The sequence below is a fragment of the Vombatus ursinus genome, unplaced genomic scaffold, assembly GCF_900497805.2.
Source record: "Vombatus ursinus unplaced genomic scaffold, bare-nosed wombat genome assembly UNPS02014813.1, whole genome shotgun sequence".
In the NCBI taxonomy this organism is placed as follows: Eukaryota; Metazoa; Chordata; class Mammalia; order Diprotodontia; family Vombatidae; genus Vombatus; species Vombatus ursinus.
The window spans coordinates 13015415-13028529 of NW_020954591.1; the positions used below are offsets into that span (position 1 = coordinate 13015415).

The 13115-nt window shown below is 37.7% G+C and overlaps 1 protein-coding gene across 2 annotated transcripts in view; it reads right to left on the minus strand.

The window, feature by feature from the left end:
* The window catches only part of POLR1D (RNA polymerase I and III subunit D), a 60012-nt gene that overhangs the window by 12540 nt on the left and 34357 nt on the right, over positions 1-13115 (minus strand). For both annotated transcript variants that reach the window (XM_027835275.1, XM_027835274.1), the window contains exon 2: positions 7179-7253. In XM_027835275.1, coding sequence (XP_027691076.1) covers positions 7179-7253 — 75 coding nt within the window. The remainder of the gene's footprint in view (positions 1-7178; positions 7254-13115) is intronic.

A 13115-nucleotide genomic window follows, 5' to 3' on the forward strand; every position in this document is an offset into this window, starting at 1 on the left:
GAGGCAGGTCTTGCCTAGTCCCTGCCTGCCTCCCTGAGTGGCTCTCTTCTGTGGGGGTTTGTTTAGACTGTCCTTCATGGAGGGAACTGACTCTTGCCACATCTCTGCTTGTTGAAATCCTGCTCTTTTCCAGGCCCAGTTTTAGATGCCTTTTCTTTCATGAACTCTTTCCTAATTCTCCCAGTTAGAAGAGATCTCATCTTTCAAGAACCTCGTATGCCACTGTCTGTCCTCTCCAATGCATTTTATCTAACTTGGCAGCTAGGTGATACAGGGCCTAGAGTCAGGAAGATCTGAGTCCAAATCCAGCCTCAGACACTTGTTAGTTGTGTCACTTAACCTCCGTTTGCCTCAGTTTCCTCATCTGCAAAATGTGGATCATAATAGCACCTATCTCCCAGGGTTTTTGTGAAGATCAAATGAAGTAAAAATATTTGTATATGTCTTATTACTTCTACTAAACTGTAAGGTCCTTGAGGGCGGCCACTGGTTTCTTCTTTACATCCACAATGCCTTGTACACAGCAAGTACTTAAATAAGTGTTTGTTGAAATGAAATGATTTGAATTAAGAAGTGCTGCAAACCAGACTCAAGGCAGGTTACTCACATTGCACAACAATTGTAAAACTAAGACTGATGATCTGACTAGGAATATATGATGGGGATCTAAGAAGGAAGCAGAGACATATGGTAAATTATAATCATAGAGCAGAGCCTGTGACCAGGGAAAATGACTGAATAGTTTTATTTACGAGATGGTACCTCATAAGCCACACTTCTATGTGACTGTTGGGTACTCAGTTGAAATCCCGAGCCTATAAAGTAGGGTGAAAGGACAGACAATTAGAAAAGGGCGGGTGTGGAAACAGAGAAAGTAAATTGTAAAACAGGCCTAGCAATGAAGAAGAAGAAGGTAACACAAACAGGCTTTTTCCGATCTTTGTAGTTACTATATTTATACTGCTCAAGTGGAGCAGCAGTGTCTAGTACCTGGCCCAAGACTATGCACACATAAGTACTTATTTGATTTACTGAACTGCCATACTGCAATTTCATCATTGGAATCACAAGATCCACCTCACCGAACTACATGGGAGGCTGCATGATATGATGGAAAGCATTGGTTTTGATGTCAGAAGTCTTAGGCTTAAGTTGCAGCTCCAACACTTGATAGCTATGAGACAAATGCCCTAACATTTTTAACCTCAGTATTCTGATCTGTAAAATACTGATAATAGTATCCATACTTCCTGCCTCAAAGGGTTGTTGTGAGGAAAGTGCTTTGTAAACAACTAAGTGATACATAAACATGAGTTAAGTGTTAACTTTTTGTGAGTCTATGAAAGGCAAAGTATAATCATTAATAATGAAATTCACAGGCATGAAAATTATTCTTATAGCAACCAAACCCTGGTGAGACATATGGGTAGAACATATACCTTTAGAGCTGAAAGGCAGTTAATGGTTATCTAGTCTAATCTAACTCATTTTACTTCTGAAGAAACTGAGTCTCAGGTTAAGCAACTCCAAGGTTGAAGATCTATAGTTAAGTTGCAGAGCAAGGATGGGTGGCTTAGGGGTACAGGAATGGCAGCAAGAAAACTGCGTAACTGGGGGATACCAAGTTACGATACAGTAAATGCAGGTACTAGAGATAAAGAAGAGAAAAGAATGGCAATGAGACATGCTCAAATACAACCAAAAGCTTGAAAGAGGAGAAAAACTGCTTACGACAAATTGGCAATAGAAACTGGAGGCTGGGCTATGGTCTTTGAGCTTACTCTTTATATGAAGCATATCAGTGTAAAGTTAGAAGTCAATATGGAAACAGCCAGTAGAAAAAACTAAGTATGTAAAATGAAGAAAAATGCTGGTCACCTCCAGGTGTTCAATTATGAATACATATACTAAAAGCAACACTCTCACAAGTGTCATCTTCCAAAGTGAACTGCTCTCTATCATACCTAAGATGCGTTTCAGAAATTAGCTTTAGTTTTTGGCTGGTAAACTGAGACCTTATGAAATTAAGAAGTCTGCTTATAGTCAAAATCAAGTACAGCAGCAGTGTCTAGTGCCTGGCCCGATACTTTGCACCCAATAAGCACTTGTTTTTAGCAATGCTGAAATCAAAAGCCAGGATTTCAGATTTATTTAAAATAACTTAATCCAAAACCATCATACTTATGCAGGTCCATATTTGTTATAGATCAAGCATGTATGTTAATTATTCACATCCCAGGAAATGGCTATTTTCATTTTGGACACTCCCTTTGCATGACCCAGCCGATGAGCCTAAAATAACATCTCTGCAAAGTCTGAGGCAAAGACAGCACTATATTCCTAAAATGGTACGGAACCAGGGTAACATTTTTATTTTGTTCTGATTATTATTTACTGTGCTGTTCAACATTACCATCCCCACCACCCATGATGCTACATTTTATATACTGAAATCAAATAAAGCAGCATGTGGCCATCTGAAAATGTTCCTTACTATGACATAATCCTCATTACTACCAATGCCAATCCTCAATTATTTTATACACAAAAGTCCTATTATGGTATGTGTACAGTACTTCAATGGTACGTTGCACTCTGCAAATCAATAAGCAGAGTGAGATTATTTCAAGTTACAAACATTATGTTTTCATTTATATAGGAGTTTTCTGCCAAATAATTTTTAACTAAGTGGCACTTTCATTATAACAACTTATTGGCAGAGAAGTAAACATAAAAATAACTGGGAAGAATAAGGACAGTAATGAAAAGAGCAGTAAACCCAAAAAAGTATGTAAACAGTGTCAGAATTAAGACAGAATGTAAAGGGATTGCTGTGCCAACAAATCATTTGCATAGATGTGAAAGTCAACAATAATATATTCAGGGCTCAAAGATATTCATCTTCACTACTGTATATGAAAGGAATATGGAGCACAGGAATAGTTCAGTGTCATCAGATGAACAAATCAATGTGGCAATGTGGCAGAGCACAAAGAGTACGAACCTGAGGTTCCTAGCCACTGGATTCTACTCCCTGACGCTATGTGACAACAGGCAATTTCTCCTGACCTCAGTTTCCAACGTTTAAAGTAGTGAGGCAGCTGGAGTCTCCAAATTAGAGAGAAATGATTTTTCCTTCAAAGCTATTGGTTAATTTCTTAAAAGGTCTACATATAATATTTTTTCCTTAGTGACCAGGTTGATTTAAAAGTAAAAAATACTATATAAAACATAAAATTGGGTTTCTAAAATTTAGAAAAGCAATTAAACCTCAAATTCCATCTCTAACACATTTCTTTATTGAAATATCCATTACTGTGAGCTTCTCAGGTTTATTTAGAAACAAATACTATAATCAAAATGATGCAATCTAAACTGTATTGGCTTATAAACACATCAATATGGTTGTAAATGTAAGCAAAATGAAAACAGCTTTGGAGGTAGTAACTGAGTCAGGCCAACTTTCTGAAATTTGTGTTTACAAATTGCTCTATGCTGACTAAAAGAAAGTCACGTGTGCTAACATTTCAAGCTCTATAGGGCCTCAGTCAAGAACAGATTCTAAAGGGATCCATCTGCTGAATAACATCCAGGAAATTCTAGCACCAAATGATCACTTTCCATTTGAAATAAAGAATGGCACCTTACTTTAATTTTCTTTAGTTCAGCAATTTCTTTCTGGCATGAACCCAACCACCTCCCCTAGATCTTTCTTACTGATTATCTAAAGGGAAGAAATAGTGCCTCTTACTTCAAAAACGGCAACCATAGAGGACCTCAAAATGCTTTAAGAATACAAACCATGTTCTACTGTCATATCTTTGAGAACAGGGTAATATGTATTAAATTATGAATAAAGCAAAATAAAATAATTACTTTTGCTCAGGTACAGAACAAGGTTTTCCTTTCTTCCCCTGGAAAATGCTCATTTTTAAGACTGCAAAGAATGAACCTAGTCAGAGAGGAAATGACCTGTAGCCAAGCATCAATGATACCTTTAGGGGCTGGTGGAAGAGGAGATGGGGAACAATCATCTTCAGAATAACAAGACTGAAGTGACCCTGAGGATCTCCTGCAGCTACAGCTGGCTAGGGTGAAAAAGGTAGAAGCAACGCCTCTCCCCCCACCCCCTAAAAAACAGTATAGCTTTCTAACATCTTCTGGAATGTAATTTCTTCTTTGTGGTCTCTGAGTGCTATATAGCAATCTGCTAATGATATAAAACTAAATGCATTAAAGTTTTGTTTTTAATGTCAAAACTCATTTATATAGAGGGTTAGCTCAACTGAATTGATTAGAGCATTATACTACTTAGGCCAAGGTCATGGGTTCAATCCCCTAGTAACTTATTGTTTACACAGGTCCACATGCACAACTAACTATGGTCAGTTGTTTCAAAGATGCATGCCCCTGTCTCAAGGAAGGTAAAGAAGAGAAAGGAGGTGGAGGAAATGACACAAATCCAACCACTATAATCCAAATCAAATCAACAAGTATTTATTTAATCACCCACTATGGGCCAGACATTGTATTAGGTGATACAAATAAAAAAAGAAAAGAAACAACCCCAACTCTCAATGAATGAGCTACATTGATGAGGGAGACAACTATGTATAAAAATATGTACAGTATAAATACATATGTGTGCATATGTATGTGTGTGTATGTCTCTCTCTCTCTCCTCCCAACTTCCTCAAGTGAAGGCGCCATGGTTCTGCTACTGAGGGGGATGGGGAGATAACCAGACAACTTCTGTTTTACACCCATGGTTCCATCCTATTCATTCTTTTTCCTTCCCCACCATTGCATACGTCTCTGCCCCTCACTCTTCTAGCCCCCCTCCCCCCCCAAAAAATCCACCTATACTTCTAAGTGGAAGTATAAGCCTGGAGTTTCCGTATCATGGGACCTTTTTGTTCTCAAACTCAGAATCCCTGGGCTTCAGAGAAGTGCTCTCTCTAGACAGAATAAGTTATTATATTATTGGTTCTAACTTCCTAAGAGTAGCTTCCTGTTCCCAAGACCTTTCTGCAGATATACTTAGCCTCAAGTCCTTATTGGTATTTAGAAATGAACTATGCTTCCATGAGGAGAATATGCTTCTTTGGTTCCGAGTTGGAATTTGGAAAACATTTAAAAATAGAAACATTGTTATAAATGATGGCTAGGCCCAGATGAAATACTATTATTATATTTCAGGCACATCATGAACTGAACAGGTATTTGTGGCCTGGTCTAGTAATCTAAACCTCATTTGTAAACTACTTCCTATGTGAAAGTTTAAACCAAGCATATAACCTATAAGCAAACGTTCTTCCTCCCCACCCAAACAAAACAAGAACTCAATGGCGTCAGGATGACCTTCCTCCCAGAGGAAGAGGACTTAGAAAGTAGGACTAGTCTCTCTGAATTTAGGACTTTTTACCTCAGCAGCTGATAGTTTCATGCCAGGACAGTCAAGTCCTAAATGTGGCTAAAGATGTGGTTTTCACAGGGAAATTGTAACTTCTGTACTTAACCCTTTGAAATCAAAAGTTTCTCTCTCAGAAAACAGCCAAATAAACAGCTCAGAAGTGGTAAAAACAGGTAGGATCAGTTAGCTGGTCTTTGGAAAAGCAGGTGTTCTTCCTATGTATCAGCCTCCATCAGAAATTATTTCCTGACCAGCTTGTCAACTGACCGACCTCTGATCCCTGACCCAGTGCTAGTCTACTCCTATCAGATATGATGCCAGCTTACCCTGGAATAACCTTTGACATTCTGAGCAGAGATTGTCAAGCAGTGACTGCTAAAGAATAGAAGAATCTCAGGTAAGTTCCATTCCTTTCTCAGTCCTGCTTCCCCCAAATGAATATTCTCACTCAAGGCACATCAGTTTCTATGATGTAGACAGCCTATATATCATTCATCAAATACTGATTATATGCCTGTTGTGTATAGAGCACAGTATTAGCAGCTGAGGAAGAGAAAAAGTTTAGGAAAGAATTCTGTCCTTATGAAGCCATAATGATAATATTTATCATTATCAAATGATGATACATTGAGAGTTGCAAAAGGAAAAAGTATTATGTGAGGGCTAAGAAGTAAGGCAACTGTTACCAACTAGAACCTGAGGGTCAATCAAGGAAAGTTTCTGGGCGGAGGCAACATTTGGAATATTCTTTAATTTTTAGTTCTTTTCTTACCTCCTTTTTAAAACCTGAGAATCAGTAATAAAATAACCAATTTTCAACTAATTTATTATATATGAAGCACTCAGTTATGTACCTATGTGTACCCTCTATTGTAAATTTGATTATCGCAAGACTGTGTGTTTAATGTTTCCATCAAGGAAAAACATTTAGTTAATCCCCATGTAAAATTCTTTCCATTACATTACATTGCCCCAGGGAGTGGAGGGACACTGGGTATAGAGAACATTTAGCAGTACAGAGAAAAATGGGACAGCAGCCATATGAGGCAGAAGGGTCAGAGGAAGCTTTTTTTAGGATTTGGGAGACTGTTTCAAATAGGAAGGAGTCACTGGAAAGTGAGAAGTTGAAAATGCAAGCGAGGCAATGACTGTAGGAACTAGCAGTAAGAGAGCATGGGATTAAATGTATCAGTGTTAGTGAAGTGTAAGGATACCTCTTCATGTGTGGCCATGGAGGGAATGGATAAAGTCAGAGAAGTTTTGAGAAGTGAAGGTAACTGTGGGGAATTTATGCTGGATGGTCTTATTCTCAGTCCAGTAGAATGGTAAGCTGTTATTAAGTATGGGGGACAGGGTTTAAGAAGAGATATGGAACAGTCACTATAGGGAATGAGCTAAGGATAGAGATAAATGATTGTTGAACAGAAGCGGGGACCAAGCTAAGGGTCTTCATTTTCTTTTTTCCCCACAGAGAGTACAAAAGTAAACCTTAGTCTCTAGAATGTCTGTGTTATTTCAAATTCTGAATCAGTGAAATCAGAATTAATTACTGTGCTTAGATGCAAAGACACTTTCATTTACTTAGGACTAGCATCAAAACAGAAACCTTGACTGTGACAGATTTAATATAACACTGATACCTCTCATGAAAGTACCTTTTATCTTGCCTCTTGGAGATGGCTCCAATAGAAAGAACTATTAAACTCTAAAATATTACATACTCTCTTAATGTTGCAATACTAAGGATTATTATATGAGAACTTACCACCCCATAGGCCCCATTGTCTCTGCTCGGGTTTTCCCCCGTTTAGCTTCCTTGAGAAGTTCTTCTATTGCCTTTCTGGAGAGAAAAAATGAAGAAGTTTTGAGAAACAAATAGATTAGCAACCATCATATAATCATAGATGAAAAATGCCACCTCTTTACCAGGGGCTTTTCACTTTTGGGGGGACCACTGACCTCTCTGACTCTCTGGTGATGTCTAGAGACACCTACTCAGAAAAATGTTTATGAATAAATGTATAAAGCACATAGTACCAAGGAAACCAAAGATTAGTGGAAAATAAAGATGTAATTTTTTTTCCCATCCCAGTTCACTGATACCCTGAAATCTCTATGGGCTAACTCCTTGAGGATTTGCAGACCCCTGGGTAAGCACTACTCTCCTCTATACTGTTTATACTACTTGAGTACTATCAAAACAATAACTGACATTTGTGTAGCTCTTTAATATTTGCAAAGTGCTTTCCATAAATTATCTTATTTGAGCCTAACAACACAATGAGTCAGGTACTATAGGGATTATTAACCCCATTTTATAAATGAGGAAACTCAGGCTCAAGGAGTCAGAGGTGGTACGGAGAACCCATATAATCTTCTTGATTCTGAGTCTGCCTAATCCTGCCATCTAGCCTCTCATTTTATTCAGTTTTCTAATGTTAAGACATATTCAAGGGGTGAATGGGTATTAATTATTTCTTACAACATTCACATGAGAGACAATGTCAGATTCCAAGAAAAATAAAGATGACAAGTCAATGATTTTTAGGAATTTACAATCTAACCCTTTGGAGATGAAGTCCAAATTTACGTCTTTCATTATTCCTTCCCAATTAGACTTTCAAATTTTCCAAGTACTAAGAAGTTTTAAGAAGAATGTAAGTAAGACCACAGTTGACACTCATCCTTTAGGTTACTGTTTTCTCTAGGACAAATAATTTCTCTTTAAAATGTCTATGGGAGGGGCAGCTAGGTGGTGCAGTGGATAGAGCACCAGTCCTGGATTCAGGAGGACCTGAGTTCACATCCGGCCTCAGACACATAACACATACTAGCTCTGTGACCTTGGGCAAGTCACTTAACCCCATTGCCTAGCAAAAACAAAAACAAAAATATAAAATGTCTATGGGGTCTAACCATCACTTTTCACATTGATAATATCACCGTGTATGAAGACTGGGCCCTGGACACTTTACATACAAGTTCTTTTCTTGTAATTCTCTAAAAATATGTCAAGAGAGCAAAATCTCAGTAATAACTCCCAGTTCTCACCTACTTTACTATCTTAACCAATATAGGATGACTAAATTACTTAGATTTTTTTCTTTTCTAGGTAAACTATTACGATAAAAATGACATTTACATAAATACTTTCAAGTTTGGAAACCACCTTAACAGACGTCTCCTTTAAGCCTCATGACAGTCCTACACTATAAGTGTCACCTCTATTTTAAAGACAAGCAAACTGAAATTCAGAGTTTACATGAGTCACCCATGGTCATACAACTAGCAAATGTCAGGAGCAGGTTTTGAACCCATGCCTTTTTGACTTGAAGTCTAGCACTCTATCTTTCTAAATTTCAAAGACTTATGATTTTATCATGTGTCCCCACTCCTCAAATGATATAGCTCAATTCTCCTATACCTTTAGATCTGGTGATCTGGCTGGCTCCAAATAAGAGTCATACAAAGTCATTGCTGAAGCTGTACTGGCAAACTTTCTAGCTCCAAGGGCTTTTGTCAGCACAAACTTTGGAAATCTAGAGTGGTGAAACTATATCCATAAAGGGTTTTGCAAATCCTAAAATGTTATGTAAGTGCTATTATTATTTCTGTGACTTTGTAAGACATTCACTCATTCATTATCTGTTTCACCAACCACCAGTTGCATTGGCCACCTCAAGATGGGTCATCTTGAGGTCTGCTATTCTCCTTAAAACTCCCCTTTATGTTTTGTCTTTCCCTATTATAATGTAAGGCCTTGAAAGTAAAACTATCTTGTTATATTGTATTTGTAACCCTAGCACTTAGCAAAGAGCCTAACACATAATAAGCATAAAATAAATGCTCTGAGTAACGAGGTGGCACAGTGGATAGAGTGCTGTGTCTGGAGTCAGGAATACTAGAATTCAACTTTGGCCTCAGACACTTACTAGCTGTGTGACCTTGGGCAAGTCATTTAACCCTGTTTGCCTCAGTTTTCTCATTTGCAAAATAAGCTGAAGAAGGAAATAGCAAACTACTCCAGTATCTTTGCCAGGAAAATCCCAAAATGGGGTCAGGAAGAGTCAGACATGACTAAACAACAAGAAGTGCTTACCGTATGCAGAACACAGCACTATAGGACATGTAAAGTTTATGTAAGAACAAGTTCTTTCCAGATGAAGCTTATAGCCATAAAGAAGCTTATACTTCTACATTAGTATTTTCTTCAACTCTCTGGCTACTAGTATCTCCCCACTACCATGTATTTATTTAGTATATAAATATATACATATACCACATACTTGGCATATAAATATATGTATCTGTTATTTCCCTGATGTCTTTTTTGTCTTTGTATTCCCCAGCACCTAGCACAACGTGGTGCTTAACAAATGTTTGCATTATAAAGTAGTATAGTCTCCATATTACTCTATTATGCCCCTTTCCTGTATTTTCATTTTGATGCCCTAGTGACTAACACCCCTTCCCCCACCAACCAACATGAACCCTATTATCCCCCTAATAATCATTCAATCAGATGTTTCACAGTCAAGCTTTGTGGTATCAATGGTGGATAAATGATTATGAAACTGTACTCTTACTACTTCTACCTACCAAGAAACAATAATTCATTATAATGTCTACTGGGATTCCTTATCTCCTATAGCAGTTCACTAAAAATTATCTTGTTGGACTCTAAAACAAATACTGTTCCACCTTAACTCTTAGAAACAAATATTCTCCTTTCCTTTCTTTGTGCCCACTAAATAAAAAAAGCCAAAGAGGAACAAACGTTTTTCTCTGGTCCCCACAGACAGGTAAGTTTAGATAGTTCCTTCATAAATACATGTAAGCATATATGAACTACCTGTGCCCCTTCCCTGTGATGGAAAGGGCAATTAAAAAAAACCCTCAGAAATATATATGTATATAGATGTGTATATGTATATGTTTATACACATATACGTGTGTGTGTGTGTGTGTGTATATATATATATGTTTTCAACTCATAAAAAGGGTATATTTCCAAAAGTTAATTTTAAAGTTGGCTGTTTAAAGCAAAAGTTTCCAATCTTTTCAATCCAAAGTTTTCTGATCATATACCCTAAAAGTTAAAAAAAAAAGTGAATATGCATCCTTAATGTTTCCTTATTTAATTTTAAAAGTATGAGATAAATCTGAAAATAATATTTTGTCTTACAGTCAATAGGGAATCACTGAAATTTATCAAGAAGGGGAGTAACAAAGTCAGATTTGTGCTTTGGGAAAATCACTTTGGCAGTGGTATGGAAGATGGATCAGAGGAGAAAGAAACTTGAGACTGGGAGACAAATTAGGAAGCTACTGCAAAAGTCTGGGCAAAGGGTAATAAGGACCTTAAGTAGGATTGTAGCCATGTGAGTAGAGAAAAGAGAATAGATAAAAGAGATATTTAGAGGTAGAAATTATAAAATCTGATAACTGACTGAATATGTGAGGTGAGGGGGAATGAGTTGAAAAAGGCTACTGATGTTGTGAAACTAGGTGACTGGGCCTTGGCCAGTAACAGGGAAAATGGGTTGATCTGCAAGGGAAGTTTAATATAAAGATTTCTATGGATGCAGATCACAAAAGACCCATGGGTTGCTGATTCTGCCTGACCCACTCAAAACACAGTAGGAGGATGTGACACTCTTATGAACTGGTTACTGTCTTGGGGTACGAGCTCACCCTCTGAAATGTACTGGTTGAAGCCATATGATAATCTGCGGATCTGGGGGAAGTTATAGAGGAAATTTCCCTTAGCCTAATATTTAAAAAGATCTATGATCTGCCTTCAACTTACCTTTCCAGTCTTACTTCACTTTTCTCCTTTGCACTATAATCTACATTTAAGGCAAAATGACTTCTGGCTATTCCCTGATTGTTTCTACTGCTGTGTATTATTTGTGCAGGCTGTTTCAAAAATATAAAATGTACCATCTCCAAATCTCTTATTGATATACTTTTCTTAAAACTTTTGGGTGGGAATCTGTGGAAGAAGAAAGAGAAGCAATATTGTTGTGGAAGAACACCACAAACTACTTATGGCAAAGGAGGAAAAAGATGAGGATTTTGGAAAATTTATTACAAACCTGGCATGAAGGCACGACTTCAACCCTATAGACATATGCTATAGATCTTTCCTTGCCAAAACCGGAGCAGCTAAGAAATTACTAACTTCTACCAATGATAATTCCATTTTTCAAAAAGTGAAGTAAATGATTAGCACTGATGGGATGATAAAACTGGAGCACACGAAAAGGCTAAATTACTTGACTTATATTTTGCTTTTCTTTTCTGTTCCAAGCAGAATGATTTTGAGACTGGGAAGAACAGATTAAGACAATTACCAAGAAGATGAAAGGTAAAGTAAGTGAAGACTTGGTAAGAAAATCCTTGCCTACCCACATTAAGCACAACCTGCACCGATTAAGGCATGCCAAAGGATTTCTTCTACATACAAAGGATGCTTTTCTCTACATTTTTCACTGGCCTCCTGAAATCTTTTGGCTGGCTGCAGGTGCAGGACTGAGCTAAATCATGAAGCTAGATGAAATAAATGTGAGGGTACTGAAAGAACTGGCTAATATGATTGTTGAGCTAGCTAGTGGGTTTCTTTAAATTTCTATTTTGCCCTGTGATTCTAAAATATCAGGGCAGTTTTCCTTGATAATTTCTTGAAAAATGATGTCTAGGCTCTTTTTTTGATCATGGCTTTCAGATAGTCCAATAATTTTTAAATTATCTCTCCTGGATCTATTTTCCAGGTCAGTTATTTTTCCCAATGAGATATTTCATGTTGTTTTCTATTTTTTCATTCTTTTGAATTTGTTTTACAATGTCTTGATTTCTCATAAAGTCACTAGTTTCCAATTGCTCCATTCTAATTTTTAAGGAAGTATTGGCTTCAGTAAGCTTTTGGACATCCTTTTCCATTTGGCCAATTTCGTTTTTTAAGGCACTCTTCTCCTAATTGGCTTTTTGGACCTCTTTTGCCATTTGTGTTAGGCTATTTTTTAAGGTGTTATTTTCTTCAGTATTTTTTTGGGTCTCCTTTAGCAAGTTGTTGACTTGCTTTTCATGATTTTCTTGCATCACTCTCAGTTTTTCCTCTACTTCTCTTACTTGCTTCTCAAAATCCTTTTTGAGCTCTTCCGTGGCCTGGGACCAATTCATATTTTTCTTGGAGGCCTTGCAGTAGGAGCTTTGGCTTTGTTGTTTTCTTCTGGTTGTATGTTTTGATCTTCTTTGTTACCAAAGAAAGATTCTATGGTCGGATTCTTTTTGCGCTGCTTGCTCATGATCCCAGCCAATTACTTGAGTTATAAACTCCTTGTTAAGGTAGGAGAATGCTTCCAGTGTGGAGAATGAACTGTCCCAAGCTTTGGGGGTTTTGTGCAGCTGTTTTCAGAAATACTTCTAGGGACCCGAACATTTTCAGTTCTTCCAAGGTGCTTTGATCAAGGGCAAGGTGTTTACTCCTTTCCGGGCCTGTGCTCTGGTCTATGAGTGACCACAAGCACTCTTTTATTCCTTGGAATTGTGAGGAGGATTCCCTCTCCACAGCCACGACAAGCTCCACCACGCCAGTGCTCCTCCTCGTCCCAGGACGACCACCACCCAGAACTGTGACCCAGATCCAAGCATGAGCAAAGCAAGAGAATCCTGCACCAGCAAAGAGATCCCTGCAATCCCC